Source organism: Chiroxiphia lanceolata, chromosome 13, assembly GCF_009829145.1.
Source record: "Chiroxiphia lanceolata isolate bChiLan1 chromosome 13, bChiLan1.pri, whole genome shotgun sequence".
NCBI lineage: Eukaryota > Metazoa > Chordata > Aves > Passeriformes > Pipridae > Chiroxiphia > Chiroxiphia lanceolata.
In genome coordinates, this window is record NC_045649.1 from 2,230,455 (window position 1) to 2,246,266 (window position 15,812).

A 15,812-nucleotide genomic window follows, 5' to 3' on the forward strand; every position below is an offset into this window, starting at 1 on the left:
AGGAGGAGGGGCAGGCACAGGCTGTGACAGGCAGGAGGAGGATCCCACCCCATCCCCTCCCCTCCCATCTCGCTTCCCCAGCAGAGCAGGGCCGCAGCGAGCAGGGCAGGGAACCTTTATTGACAGGAAATCCGCGCAGGGGAGACAGTAGGAAAAGGGGGCCGGGGACCCCCCCTCAGTCAGTTCTTCAGCTCCCCCAGCCGGAGCCTAGCAAAGTCCGTGGCCAGTTTCAAGGCTTCCTGCAGGCAGCCCACGTTCTTGCCCGTTGCCTGTGCAGAGATGTCCTTCCCACCACCTTTGCCGTCCATCAAGCCAGACACCTCCTGCACCCACTGGCTGGCCTTCAGGCCCTTATTTGCAGTCTCCTGGGCAAGAAAAGGGAAAAAAAAAAAAAATCACTGGTCAGCACTGAGGGACAAACAGCTGTCTCCCTGACCCATGCTACGTTCTGACTCTTCTTCCCCATTTGCACAGCACAACCTTTTTCCCCCACTTCTGTAGATTGATGATACACCAAAGCATGAGGGTTGTGGCTCTGGTCAAACCCAAATCAATCCTGGCTGTGGAGTGTTGGATAGTCCCTGCCTGGAAGCTGCATCTCCCCCAGGAAGGCTCAGGGAGAGGCAGATACAGAGTGCCTCAGCATTACCTGGGGTACTTGACACAGGCAGGTGATCCTGCCAGCTTCATTATCCACAGCAAAAAGCATGGCAGCAGTCTGGGGGGAGTTAGTCTTGAAGAGCTTCAGAGATTCATTCAGGGCCTGTAAAAGAAGAAAATTATTGCAGCACATCTTCCCTGCACTCACACCCAGCTCACCTCCAGCCCCCATGGCACCCACAGAGACCTCAGGGATCCGGACTTGCCAGCATCACCCTGCTGTGCTCCTCCTCCCCAGCACAAGCCATATTCACATCCCTCGCAGTGTAGAAGCCTTGGCAGGTGACACAAGACCTGTCTGTGTCCCCTAAGGCAGGAAGGAGAAACTGCCTTCATTTTTCCACCTTCAGTTATCCAGGAACTGGCAGAATTTGCCCCAGAGTGAACCTTTGCCTGAGTACTGACTGGAGGGAAAAAAGCTCCCCCCAGCAGGAGGCAACAGCTGTTCCAAAGTGACTCAGGAGAACTCAAAAACAGCATGAAGAGGCTGCAAGGGTTAACTGACACAGCAGGCACACAGGAAGAACCAGGGAGATTGCCATGCATCCTGTTATTCCCAAGGAGAGCATCATCCCTTGTTCACACAGACAGCACGATGCAGCACAGAAGCTTCAGGAGCAGGTCCTCTGGCAAGCAAAGCAGCGCTGCTCTGGGTGGATTGGGAACAGGCCGCTCCCCGGGCTGCCAGCACTGCCATCCCCTGGGATGCACCCTTCTGCCAGGGAGAACACTGAGATGGCACCCACTGCGAGCGTGGGTGTCATGGTGACAGGGAGGGCCACAGAGAGCGAGCAGGATCAGCTCCAAGACTCCCAGAGTGGAAATTTAAACAGGGCATTAAAACCAGAGCGCTCCAACCCCAGGCACGATCAGTCCCTGCTGCCTGGCACTTGCTGGGCTCAGCACTGCAGCACAGTGCACAGAAGGGAGCTGTTATTCCAACAGATATCGCTTGGAAAGAAACCTGTGTGTGGAGGAGGGAAGGAGCAGATTCAGCCCTGGCTGTGGAAGAACCTGAACCCAGCTGTGGCTGACAGTGCCCAAGAGCTGGGGGGCAGCTCTCTGCCCAGCCCTGTCCACACAGCCAGCCCAGGACAGTGCTCCTGGAGCTGATCTGCAGGGGCCACAAACATCATGACTTCCACTGCCCCAGCAGTCCCTTCTCCTCCTCAGGGACAGCAAGTGTGAAGAAGGAGAGCTCTGTAGCACTGCACTGCCTCCCCGAGGGAGCAGAGACCACGCAGCTGCTCCTCAAGGCAGAAGGAAGGTTGTTGAGGAGAAACCAGGCCTTCCCATACCTTTGCTGAGGCTCCATTTTCCATTTCCATGATGACCCATGGCTGATTAGGGTGACTCTCAATGACTTGCTTGGTCTTCTCCAGCACCTGAGGACAACAGTGGTCAGAAAACAAACACTAGAGCGCCCACAGTGTGTACGGACACAAGAACCACACAGGTAGAGCTTCCCCTGCAGGTACGGAGGCCCCCAAGGTGCCCAAACACACCCACAGCCCAGCCTGGAGCAGCCTCACACTGGGGAGCCAGGAGCAAAATATTTTGGCAGGTGGGTGTGTGGCCTGCAAGGCAGCAGCAATGTTATGTGTTAAATCCTCCTCCAGAAAACTCCAGTGGGATCCAGGAGGAAGAAGCCTGCACCCAGGGGCACCAGTAGGGTAGGAGCACCCCTACTTCCAAGACAACATGCCATGCTTCAACGCAGGGAGCAGGCACAGAGGTAGCTGTGCTCTGGGAGGGAGCAGGAGAGGCTGGAAGACTGAACAGTGTGAGGGGTGTCCCCAGAGCTCAGCTCCCTTCCACGATGGACACAAGCAGAGCTCCCAAGGGAGTGCCCTGCAGCCCTCCCACACTATCCTTTATTCCAGCCCAGGGCTCACCCGTTTCTGGATGTCGGCTTTACTTGCACGGTCCAGGTCATCCATAACTTTCTTCAGCGCTTTAACAGCCTCTCTCAGCTCATCTTTCTGCCACTGTGGGATAACAGCAGTGGCCAGAGTCTGCAAAAGAGCAGGTGGAGAGGGTTAAAGGTACCAGTGACCACAACCAGGAGATGCTGCACCTCATGAACCTCAGTGCCTCAACTGGCAGAGCCCAGTAAGCCCCGCTCCTCTCCCAGTGCCAACAACCCACTCAGGAGGTGTCAGCTGCAGCACCCATGGGATGCAGGGCTGCCAGACAGGAGCAGGAAGGTGAACATGGGCCTCATTAATGCAACCCAGTGCTGGCAATCAAGGTCCCATTCACTCTGGGGAGGCAGAGCACTGCTACCATCCTCACCTCACCGAGATCCGCGATCTCCTTCTGCACATCCTTGTTGGGAGCTGTCTGGACCTTCACCTTGGCCTCCAGGGCTGACAGCAGTTTCCTAAGGCTGTCGACTTTCCTGAGGGCCTAGCAGAAAACAATCCAGGTTAAATCAGGCAGGAAGACTGAGCAGGCTGGGCTCTTGACCACCCCAGGGTAAGAAGGGAATGCCCCAGCATGGAGCTTAGTAACTCCTCCAGAAGACACAGAGCCAAAGAAGGCAGCATTTGACCAGAAACAGGGTGTGATGATGGCAGACAGGCCCCAGGACTCCTTCTTTGCCAGAAACAAAAGAAAGATCCTCAAAAACAGAAACCATCTCCCCCATGAACCCCTTTCTCCCACTCTAGGAAGCACCAGCACAAGCTAGCACACAATCTGCTAGCCCAGCAGCAGAGGACTGGGTTCTCAGACTTCACCACTCTCCTGCCAGCCTTGACAGCTGCTGAGAGCTCTACATCTGCAGCCCATTCTGCTAAGCAACCTGAGCTATTCCCCCTCTGCCCCCTTGACACAACACTGAGAAGCCAAGACTTCTCCCCTTCTTCCCTGCACTCTCTGACTGTAGCACAGCCAGGGCCTCCAGCCCAGTCTCTGCCAACAGCAGCACCCTTTTCCCTGAGTCCCTGCTATTCCCAAGGAGAGCATCATCCCTTGTTCGTTATCCCTGGTGCTGACAGGGATATTGTGCAAATTCAAACAAAAGGAACTCTGGTATAGGGTTAATATGTGGAATTTCACAGAAGATCTCTCCTGCCTCCCCTTACCTTCCGAGCTTCAGCCCCAGTGACTGCAACTATCCTCCGAATGCCTTTAGCAATGGCTTCTTCTGAAACAATCACAAAGGGGCCAGCATGGCTGGAGTTCTGCAAGTGCCTTTGGAAAGAACCCAGACAGACCCACAAGAGACAGTTAGCAGTCCACCTCTCATCTCAGCAGGAATCAGCACAGAAACAAGACAACCACTCTGCCAGGGAAATGCAGCAAGTGTGGGGACAGGCAGAAAATCCAACCAAGCAAAAGAGCAAGGAAAGGGTGGCAAGGGCTGTGCTCCCAGCACTGCCAGAGACCCTTCGTGTGGGCAGGGAAACACAGGCAGTTCCCTGCTTGCAAAGTCTTGATTTTAAACACGGATTAACTGAGGAGTGGGAATGCAAAGGCACATCACCACCGCCCCCAGCTCTGCCCTGGCTGTGCCCTGCATGTACCCACAGCACTTCCAGCAGAGACCGGGCTCCACAGGAACTCCTTTTCAGCCACCCTGCCGCCTTCCCTGCCTCTCCAGATACTCACGTGCCTCCACAGAACTCAATTGAGGTGATGGAGCCCCCAGGACCAGAGGGGTCAGCCAGCAGCTCCTCCACAGGGATGCCAATCGAGACCACGCGGACAGGATCGGGGTAGGTCTCGTCAAAAACTGCCCTCAGTCCTTGGATAGCTTTGGCTGCTGCGAGAGGACAGTCCTTGGCATACACAGTCTGCAGAGGACAGGAAAGGGATGTGGGTGAGAGTAGGTCCTATCAGCTCTGACTGAGGACTCATATTCCCTGGGAACTATGACTTTCTCTGAAAGATGCTAAAAGTGAAGCCTTGTGCCTCATCCAAGCTGGGGTTTGCTGAGCTGCAAGAATTCCAAAGGTATTGGCAGATGTCCCATGTTCAAAACTCCCAATACCACCTGTTCAGACTCCCTGTGTGCTACTGTACATGCAAATGGTTCCAAACACAGACTCCTGAGCAGAGCACAGGGGTCTCCAGGGTCTGCTCTGACACAGGCCTGGCACTAGACAGAGCAACTCTCTCGCCCTTGGTGACACATCACTGGCATGTCCGGGTGTATGTAAATCTAGCCAGGCCTGCAAAACTTCTCTGCCAAACTTCCTGATTCTTCTAGCTAATGTGAGACACTACAGCAGGCATGGGAACACGCCAACCCTAGAGAGGGCCTGGGACCAATGAACAGAGAACATTCCCACATGGCGTTTTCCTGCTCAAAACCCTCTGAGGTGATGCCAATCTGTGCACAGAAGACTCCTGCATGCCAAACCCCCGGCATCCCAGATCATCCAAAAGCCGGACTCCAGGCGTACAACCTGTCAGCCGCACCCACCTTTGACTCCTCGATCATCTGGTTGGCAATCCCTTCGACTTTCTTGACTTCCTGGGTGGACAAGGCTCCCTTGGCCGTGAAGTCGAAGCGCAGCCTGTCCGGTGCCACCAGGGAGCCCCTCTGGTCGGCCTCGCCCAGCACGGAGCGCAGGGCGAAGTTGAGGATGTGGGTGGCTGTGTGGTTGCTCATGACCGGCCTCCGCCTGGCCTGAGGGAGGAAGCCTCTGTTAGATGGGGCCCTGCACTGCAGAGCCACGATGGCCTCCAGCAGGTGAAGGGGAGGCTGCTGCCCTCCAACAGAACCCTAAACTAGCTCAGGAGACCAGAAATAACCGACCACTTCAGCTAAGGGAGCAGGGTGTTCCCCACCAAATTTGTGCATGGTTTCCTGTGTGGAGGGAGGACAAGGACAGACCAGCTCACAGATACTGATCTGCTCCTTAACAGGGAAAAGCACTGTGAGATGGAAGCCTTCCCTCTTCCTCCAAAGATGATGCCTCTATAGAGAAGGGAAACACATTTTGCAGACTAGGCTCAACCCAGGACTCACTCAGCAGGCTGAGCCCACAGGAGCCACGTCTGGAGCGGGGCAGGCAGTCCAGGCTCCCTCCTGCTGTCCCCATGCAGTGGGGTACCCTACAAGTTCTACCTTCCAGTCATGACCCAAAACATGTTTCTGCTGCTGATCAGGAAACCCAGCAAGTGTGGCTCTGAGCCAGCTGGGCATTATCTGCCTCCTGGTAGGAGAAAGCCAGATGCCAAGCAGGAGAGGCCTGGAGTCAGCCAGGCATTGCTTGATCGTGTGCTGCAGGGAGGGCAGGCCTCAAACATCAGGCCCACAGAGTGGTACAGATGAAAAGGAAGGAGACAAAATCCAGGGAAAAGAGATGAGCCCATGTGTTACACCGTGTCTTAACTCACCTCATCAATAGACAGGTGGACCTGATCTCCCACTTTCAAGCTCCCATACAGAGTTCCTATGTGGAGCACGTAGCCTCCTCGGACCTGAACATTCTTCACAGTGAATTCTGTTTTCTGTATAAAGAGGGAAACGCCCCATGTGAGCAGAGCAAGAGGCCAAGGGGAGACAAACCATCTATCCAGAGGTCTGAGCTGCAACTGGAAAGGTCCCAGCTGAGAGTGAGAGAGGGTGTGTGCTGGAGAAAGACAAGGGTCCCCAGGCACAGCACACAGCAAAGCAGAGAAGTGAATGAAGGTGGGGCACAGCTGAGGGACACAAAGAGCTCCCCACCTCAGCTCCCCATCATGGCTTGAGAGCACTGCCCTTGGGCAATCCCAGCACCACCACCACAGGCAACAGCAGCAGAGTCTCCACTTACCCGAGAAGCAAAGGGAACAAAACTCCAGCACATCCGTGCCGTGCTGCACCCCCTGAAAGGAAACCCGTGCAATGCCTGACACCTGACGTGGATGGGAAATTGCTGGAGCTTGCTTGGCCCCTTCTCCCCCTCTGCCCAGGCCCCGGGGTCAGACTGAATCTTGCAAAAGGCTCTCAGGCCCACTCACATCCTCCCTGCTGTCGTCATCCTTGACCATGTAGCCCTGGTCATAGATCTGCCCACCCTGCTCGGCGTAGAAGCAGGTCCGGTCCAGCACTATCCCACACTCCTGGCCAGTGGATGCCTCCTCCACAAACTTCTTCTCCCTGCGGATGGCTTTCACTGTGGCCACGAGGCTCCCGAAATCTGTCACCAGGATGACAGGCAGTGTCAGTAAAATAGGAAAACCTTGTAGACACCACATGAGAGTGGAACTTCATAGCAACATCTCCCAGCTATTGCAGGAGATCATGGCAGCTACCACATTTGCAGAGGGTAAGGAAAAAGGAGTAAGGCAGCAGTTAGCTGGGAATTCCATCCAGTGCCCTCCAAGGCAGGGCCTGTCACTGCCTTCCATGCCTATGCAGTAAAAGTCAGCAGCACACATGGCTGTGAGCGTGCAGCCTCATTAATCTCCACCAAATCAAAGAATTAGCAGGAAGAGCCACAGCAAACGAGCCAAGAGCCCTCTAACAGGCCAAGCAGAAACTGCAGTCCCCTGCAGCAGTGGCAAAGCAGCAGCTGAGAAACACCAACATAGGAGTGTGGAGACACAAAGCTGCAGGGAACAGGAATCCCCTTAACTCGGCAAAAACAGGCCTGACAGTCTGTCCTTCCCTTTCCCTGCTTCGTAACAAGCAGGCCTGCACACCTTTCCACTCCCACCTCCACGTCCCAGGACAGGTGAGCCCAGAGGGGATCTCTCTGAGGTACATGCCAGGGAAGGTTTAGCAGCAGATGATGATTCTGAGAAGGTTTTTCATACCATAGGTGCCGCTGGGATCTGAAGCATAGCTGTATTTTGGCGAGTCATCGGTCACCTCCAGCCCTCGGGCCCTTAGCTCTTCAATGGCATAGATGTCCAGCATGAGGAGGTCCTCCCCTCCAGCTCCCTTGCCCTGGGATTTGAGCTGCCAATGACAAGCACTAATGTTTGAGAAAAGCCACCTCAGCTTCAGCCAACACACGCCAGCCTAGCTGCACATCTCACTCACATCCCTCAACTCACATCTGTGGTTCAGAGCTCTGCCCTGGGAAGCTGTGTGCCAGCAGCTGGAGTGCTCCTGTCTTTTCTGGCTTCATAACATAGTTCCAGCATGCAGACCAAGTGGGCCTGAGCCCAGCAAGGGCAAGGCAAGTACCCAGCTGGTCAGTGTCACTCCCCGCTGCTGCAGCAAAGGTGCTGTGAGAGGCACTCAGGCTGCAGACCTGGACACTGCTCCTCAGACAGGGAGTAACTTCCAGCAGTTAAGTGCTCTGAGCACTCCACTATCTCCGTCTGAAGGCTGAGTTCAAGACCCCACGCTCTGCTAGTGAGAAAAACCAACTCCAGCTGCACAGAAAAGACATGTTCCACAACAACTGTTGTCACGGTATTTCCCAGGGGACACTGGGGCACAAGGAGTGTGAGCAGACTCAGTAAGAAAGGAGCAACTCGTGACTGCAAACTGCATGGAAGGGAAACCTTCCTGTCCACTCACAGCCCAGCTTCCTCTGGAGCTGTTACCTACCTGTGCATTTTTCCTCTCTTCCTCAAAGCCCTCCATGTCCACAACAAGGCCCTTCTCCTCTGCAATCAGCCCGGTGAGATCCGCAGGAAAACCGTAGGTGTCATAGAGCAGCCAGGCAGTGTCACCTGCAGAGAGAGGGCAGAGCAGTCGGCTCTCGTGTTCCACAACACACTGCTCCCTTCCCTGCTCTCCCACTGGCTCTGTCCCACCCAACTGGCTCTGCATTACAGCACGACAGCAAACAGATCTGGAGAACGTGAACATCCGAAAGGCTCCTCCCTGACAGCACAGGGATCTGGGCAGCTTTGAAATCTGAGCAAGTGAACACAGGCCAGAGGAGAGATGGGTGGCTCAGCTCTGAGAGATGTCTTTTGACTCCAACTCTGTCCCACACCTTCCACCACCTCTAAGTTCCCAACCCAGTGGAGCCCTGGTGTGATCCCAAAAAATGAATGCCTTTTGCTGCATCCAGACAGAAGTCACAGCCTTACCAGGGATGATTTTACTGTCCCCCAGGCTCTGGATCTTCCTGTCCAGGATGCGACGCCCTCTGCTCAGTGTTTTCAGGAACTGATCCTCTTCTTCATTGATAATGTCCTTCACCATATCTGGGTCTTTCTTCAGCTCAGGAAAGGCATCTCCCTGCAGACCCAAGAGGATGAGCCCTTCAGCATGGGGATCCACACACCCCAGCAGAGGAAGTCTTCCGCAGATACAGTGGAGCAGGAGAAGAACTTACCAGTGACTGTACCACCACATCAACCAGAGTAGCAAAGAAACCCTTGGGGGCATTGAGCTTCTCATGGGAGTAGCGCACGGCCCGTCGGAGAATCCGCCTCAGCACATACCTAGGGAACAGCAGAGCCCCCCATGCAACTGTTACACCTCTGAGTTGTTCTCAGGGGCTCCTCCAGCATCCACCTACTGGCACCCTCTCCCAGGACCAAGAGCACAGGGTTCTTCTCCCACAGCAGCAGCAAGGCACAGGTGAGGTGCCAGGCCCCAGCTCTCTGACCCAGACCCACTGTGTGCTTGCTGTGAGTCCAGTGGCACCCGCAGCACAGTCCCCCAGCCCAAACTTCCTTGCTTTTTAACAGCAACACTGCACCAAGCAGGGTTTTGTGCCTGTCTGCCCACAGTGATCCTTTCCAGGGGCTGGCACAGCAGCACTGTGCTCAAGAACCCACAGACCTTTGTGTTGTGGCCTTTTGGGCAGACCTTACTAGAGGGATTTAAGTGTCAAATATCCTGAGCAAACACTCTGCTATCCACTGCTTTAATGCCAAAGACACAGGAGATCCCAGAGCCCTCAGGGAAGCTGTGCTGAACAGAAAGGGAGTGGCAGCACTGCAGCAGCTCCTTCTTACCCTCTGCCAGTGTTGTCAGGCCTGCCCCCGTCCGAGAGGGCCAGGGTGATGGTCCGTGCATGGTCGGCCAGCACGCGGTAGGCCATGTCTATTCCATCGGCATCCTCGGCCCCCACCTGCCCCTGGTACGGCCTGGCACCTGTGCCCTGAGCAGAGAGGGGAAGGCAGTGGGCAAAGGGGGATGATTACAGACAGTGGGGACCAGCACCATGGCAGAATAACAGGGAAGGCCCCCAGAAGCCAAGCCCACCCCATCGCTGGCAGCCACAGAAGGAGGAACACTCCTCTGGAAAGAAGTGTCTCAGTGAAGCCAGGGAAGGTGGGAAGATGTGGGCTCTGAATGGCATTACATGAATTTCCATGGCCAAAGGCTCTCCAGACCAGAAAGAAGAAAAGTCAATATCTCCCTACATTAAGACCCAAGAGAGAGGGAAAAGGATAGAGTAGAGGGAAATCATCTGTTTTGCAGTTGGCCCAAGTACTGCAGCCTGGCATAACCTGCCCAGCCAAGAAACCTTTCAAATTCTGTCACACAGGAGATGGACCCAGCTTCCCTCTTTTGGGGTGTTTTTATCCACATCCAAGGGAAAGATACTGCTGTAACAGCACAGGTAAGGTGGTCCCCACGCCAGACAGTGCAGCAACAGCACACTGGTTCTGTAAGTGGCTGTCCCAGTTCATGGCAAAGGCCTCCTGTCTCAGGGAATTTTCTACAGATCAGCGTGTTCCAGGTGGGAGACTGAAGGACAAACCGATTCTGGGTTAGCAGCACCACGTGCTCTCTACCACATGGCAAAAGGGACTGCAGAGCATATCCCACCAGGAGAGGACCAAGGACTGTGCCATCAGGACAGTTCAACTGGGAAAGCTGCACCACTCATCATCCTATGTTTTCCCCTAGGGATATGTCCAAGGACAGCAATTACTGTGCAAGCCTGCATTCCTACCCTCAGCAAAGCACAAACCTGTGGGGCTCAGAGCAGCTGGGAAAGCAGAGACCACCCTCTCTGACCAGCCCCAAGCATCTCCCCAGGGATTCAGGGAATGGATACAGCTGGATCAGACCCCAGTTCCTACCTTTTGGATGGCTTCAAAGTAAGGAAGGAAAAGGTCAGTGTCATAGTTGGACATCTTGTTCTGCAGGACAGACACCAGCCTCTCCAGACCCATCCCAGTATCAATACTTTTCTTAGGAAGGGGTTTCAGTGTCCCATCAGCTTCCCTGCCAAAGAAAGACGAGCTGTTATGGATGGGGGCTCTGCAGGGGGAACCCAATCTCTCTCCTCATCTCCATGAAATTTGGTTCCATCAGCTTTATGACACAGGCCCATACACAAGCCATACAAAGGACAACTGTGATAAAATATAATTAACAAGACCATCTGTGACAACTCAGACCCAGAGCAGGATGGCACTTATTCCCTACTGAATTCCTGGCAGATAAATGGGAGAAAATACTTCCAGTTTGTCCCCAAAAGCAGCATGACTGATCCCTTCTGTACAGGAGGGCCAGGGGACAGAGCATCACAACGTGCTCAGCTCCTGGACCACGGGGAATGGTGAGCAAGCCAGGGGCAGTTAGAAGAGCACGCAGCCCAAGCAGCCTTCCCACATGGAGCTGGAGCAACCTGGCTCACCTGGAAGCCGCTCTGGCTCACCTGTTGAACTGTATGAACACCAGGTTCCAGATCTCCAGGACGTTGGGGTCATCCTGATTGACCAGGTGTGAAGCATCTCTGTCCCGGATCCGGTCGTAGTGGATCTCACTGCAAGGGCCACAGGGGCCTGTGTCTCCCATTTCCCAGAAGTTATCCTTCATATTGCCAGGCAGAATCCTGCCCTCAGCCAGCCTGCAACAAGAAACTTACTGAACAACAGAGACTAACGGCAAGGCAAGAATTCCCCAAACTAAGGGCTAGACCAGAGAAACCTCAGCTCACTAATTCCCTGGATGAGACGATGAATTCTTAGAGCCTGAGCCTCAGGATCCCTGCTGAGGGGGATCAAGTGAACACTGGCACCTGTCCCAGCTGGAGGCAGAGGCTTACACAACACCTCAGCGAGGCTGCCAGCAAGGAGATGGGGATGGGATGGAGCACGTCACCTATGAGGAAAGGCTGAGAGAACTGGGATTGTTCAGCCTGAAAAGAAGGCTCTGGGATCACCTTGTTGGAACCTTTCAGTACTAAAGGGGAACATAAGAAATCTGGAGAGGAACTCCAGCTTTAGAAGGGCATGTAATGAAGGAAAAGGGCTTTAAACTGAGAGAGGACACGTTTAGATTACACATTGGTAAGAAATTGTTCCCTGTGAGGGTGGTGAGGCCCTGGCACAGGTTGCCCAGAGAAGCTGTGGCTGCCCCATTCCTGAAGTGTCCAAGGCCAGGTTGGATGGGGCTTGGAGCAAGTTGGGATAGTGGAAAGTGTTCCTGCCCATGGCAGGGTTGGAACAGGATGAGCTGTAAGGTCCCTTCCAAACCTAACCATTCCATGGTTCTAGGATTCCATGATCTTCTCAAATGCTGTCAGCAGCAGCACACTGGGCAGGACAGCCCATCCATCTGACCCAGTGGGGCACCTGTTAAGCTTTCACAAGAGATTTTGAAACCAGAGCTCCCAATATCTTCTATCTAATACCAGTACTTCCATTTAGTTTCAAAGCTCCACCACCCTGCAAACATTATTTGTGACACCTCAATTTTGCTAAAACATCCTGCCACATGTGTTATGTTCTGCCACATAACACATGCCATCATAGAGTCATAGAAACATTTAGGTTGGAAAAGACCTTTCAGATCATCAAGTCCAACTGTTACTCCAGCACTGCCAAGCCCACCACTAAACAATGTCCCAAGTGCCACAGCTACACAGCTTTTGAGTCCCTCCAGGGATGGTGACTCCACCACTTCCCCAGGCAGCCTCTTCTTTTCTGTCTCTGTGAAGAATTTTTCCTCATATCCAAGCCAAACAAATTACTACTGCTCATCAAAACATGCACCTTCCTCAGTGAAAGGCCTTACCCCAAATCCAACCAGATCTGCTTGCACTCCAGGTCTGGCTGCAGCCCTGCAGCCTCATTTCCACCAAAGTAAGTGACATAGAGTCTTTCAGCAGGAATGCCAAACTCCTTGGTGAGAAGTTCCAGTGCCAGTTTACAAGCGAGTTCCTGCAGAAGGAAAGATGAGGTCAGCAAGTGAGTGCAAAGACAGCTTCTCTTCAACATCCAAAGTACTGGCCACTGCAGGTACCAGCAGGTAAACTGCCAAAAACTTTCCAACCTTTGACATAAGAGGCAAATTACTATATGCAGTGAACAGAGCACAAGAAACATCTCAAATGACTTTCCTGATGCAGCCAAGTTAACTCCTAAGCATGTTCACTGCCTCCAAAAAGCCTTTTAATTCTGCTGTTGTTTTGTATTCCTAACATCCTCCTTCTGACTTTGAGCACTACACTATCAAGAAGCTTGGGAAAGGACATCATCATTGTATGATCACTCCTGTTTGAAGGTCCACCATAGCTGCACAGAACATGCAATTCCCCACAGCTCCAGGACAACCCCTAAAACCTCTGCCTGAAGACTCCAAACTAGCAGAGTTAATTTAATCAGCTTTGTAAACCTTAAGTAATTAACCTCAAATCATTCTGCAGGGTCGGGGCAGCTTCCAACCTCATTTATCCCAAAGGAGCCACATGCCCCTCTGTGCCAACATATTCTCTTTCCTCTTGGCAACTGCTCTGCTGAGTTCACAGAGATAAATTTGTGCCAGGGATTCAGAGCTGCACCCAGCCTGCTTTACCTTGAAGTAATCCCCAAAGGACCAGGACCCCAGCATCTCAAAGAAGGTGTGGTGGTACACATCTTTCCCCACGTCGTCCAGGTCGTTGTGTTTGCCCCCTGCTCGGATGCACTTCTGAGTGTTGGTGGCTCTGCTCAGTTTAGCGAGTGGGTGTGAGGGGTCGATAGTGTTGAGGAAGATGGGTTTGAACTGAGAGGAGAGAAAAAAGGGCAACTCAGACCAGCACTCAGAGCCTGTTTCCAAATGTTGCAAGCAACAGCAAGGCAGTGTGTGTCATCTGTGTGACAATATCACTGGCCTGGACGCACCCAAGGTACCTTTCAGAAACAAACCTGCTGCTCCTGCCTGTGGCAAGGCTGCAGCACTGCCTAGAACTCAGCACTCACACACACACGTGTTTCTGGAGCCCACCAAACCCTGGGACTTCCAAAGGGATTAGAAGCTGTCAGATTCTCAGCTGTCAAAAAATAAAAAATGAGTGCTGATCTGCAGCACAGCCCTTGCAGCAGGTCAGTCCCAACTGCTCTTTAAAGATGCCATTAGTCATTTGTGCCAGGACTGGCTGTGGTACAAAGGGTCAAGGAAGGGAGACTGGCAGAGCTCCCATCACAGGGACCTCTCTTCCAGTGCTCTTGTCAATTCTGTGAGGGCACAGAGGGCTCCAGCAGCACACACCAACCACCCCATTGTGACCAGATGGAAGACGGAGAAAACAATGATTTTCCACACAAAAAATTCTGCAAACAGCCTCAAGGGTTTCAACAGGATATGTTCGTAAGGACCGCAGTGCCAGGGTGGGAAACCTACCTGATTCATACCAGCATTGGCAAAGAGCAGCGTGGGGTCGTCCAGGGGGATGGTGGAAGATGAGTGCACGTAGGTGTGCTTGTTTTCCTTGAAGAAGTCGATGAAGCGCTGCCGGATCTGGCTGGCAGTGAGCGTGGCCTCCATCCTGAGGCTGCGAGTCACCGCTGGCCAAAGCAAGCGGCGGGGAAGCGGCAAGGCCTCGGTGCAGTCTGAAGAAACAACAACAAACAAGGCTCTGACGTGTTGTTAGCTCAAGCTGAACATGAGGATCATTGTCTCCATCTCCTGAAAGGGTCCCCCCCACATTAAGTACTCACCGGCTCCTCAGTTCAACCATCGGTCTGCCCCAAAGAGCGCTGGCCCAACCCCAAACTTCCTCTCCCCCAACCTCCCTGATTTCGAGGCTCTACATCAAGTTACCTGTTCTTTGAAAACACGGGGGTTTAAAATTGCAAATTCACATGGATACTGAACTTAATATGTTGCATTTGTGTTGCTCGGGACATGGATGGAGGGGGGAACTGTCAAGCCGACAAAGCACTCAAGGTGAATAAACGCAAGAGTGGGGAGACTCCACTGCGGCCTTCCAATATCTGAAGGGGGCTTATAAAAGAGAGGGAGAGCAACTTTTTACATGGGCAGATAGTGATAGGACAAGGGAGAACAGTTTTAAACCAAATAAGGAGAGATTTAGGTTAGATCTTCTTGGTGAGGGTGGGGAGGCCCTGGCACAGGTTGCCCAGAGAAGCTGTAGCTGCCCCATCCCTGGAAGTGTTCAAGGCCAGGCTGGATGGGGCTTGGAGCAACCTGGTCTAGTGGAAGGTATCTCTGCCCATGGTGGGGGGGTGGAACTTGATGAGCTTTAAGGTCTGTTCCAACCCAAACCATTCTGTGATTCTATAATTAAACCACAGAAGAGCCAAGTTCAGAAATGACCCCTAAATATCATTTTGTCCGCACTCCCTGCTCGAAGCAGAGACAGCTCCAGGGATGCCTGGAAGACTTCCCTGGGAGGGCCCACATGCCCTCAGGCACCCCAGAGGCAGTGACAGCCTGCAGGGCAGCACCGCCCGAGTGTCCCACGGGTGCACAGAGCTGTCCCTGTCAGCGGAGCGCAATGCAGATACACGAGGGGGGGCGAGCTCCCAGCAGCGTGCTGCGTCGCCGAGGGACGGGAATCCCCCATGGGAGCAGGGCCTGGGAGCAGTTCATTGAATCACGGAATCAATGAGCCTGGAAAACTCCTTTGGGATCATCGAGTCCAACCTCGATGTTGGAGGAGGGAATGACCCGAGGAGGGAAGGACCGCGCATAGGGCCGACCAGAGGCCCTGCCCGGACACCGCCCGCTCTCCAGTGCCCGAGGAGGGGCGGGGGAAGCGCTGGGCCCGCCATCCCCCCCGCAGGCCCGGCTGGGGCGCGACCAGCGGCACCGCCACCGCCACCGCCACCGCCACCGCCACCACCACCACCACCCCCCTTCCCCATTACCCTCCCTCCTGCCCTTCTCCCCTGGGCCCGGGGTCCCGGGCGGGCCGTGGCGGCCAAACCCGGAGCGCAGACCCCCCGTGTCCCCCCGGCCGTACCTGCGCGGCCGCCGCCGCCCCTCGCCCCTCACCGCCGGCCGCCGCAGCGCGCGCCACGCCCCGCCCCTCCGCCGCCGGAACGGTTCCCATTGG

General features: G+C 54.2%; 1 protein-coding gene across 1 annotated transcript; it reads right to left on the reverse strand.

Annotated features, from left to right (window-relative positions):
* Nucleotides 1–98: 98 nt before the first annotated feature.
* On the reverse strand, nt 99–15,781 carry AARS1 (alanyl-tRNA synthetase 1). The gene is made up of 21 exons (XM_032700800.1): nt 15,720–15,781; nt 14,135–14,343; nt 13,328–13,516; nt 12,548–12,693; nt 11,187–11,378; nt 10,606–10,750; nt 9,529–9,674; nt 8,901–9,009; nt 8,653–8,803; nt 8,162–8,286; nt 7,417–7,561; nt 6,619–6,797; nt 6,013–6,126; nt 5,093–5,299; nt 4,276–4,460; nt 3,750–3,858; nt 2,956–3,069; nt 2,556–2,675; nt 1,959–2,045; nt 650–763; nt 99–365 (listed from the first exon to the last, which is right to left on the reverse strand). Exons 2-21 carry the CDS (start codon nt 14,276–14,278, stop codon nt 180–182), a joined length of 2,907 nt encoding a protein of 968 aa, XP_032556691.1. The 5' UTR covers nt 14,279–14,343; nt 15,720–15,781; the 3' UTR covers nt 99–179.
* Nucleotides 15,782–15,812: the final 31 nt, after the last annotated feature.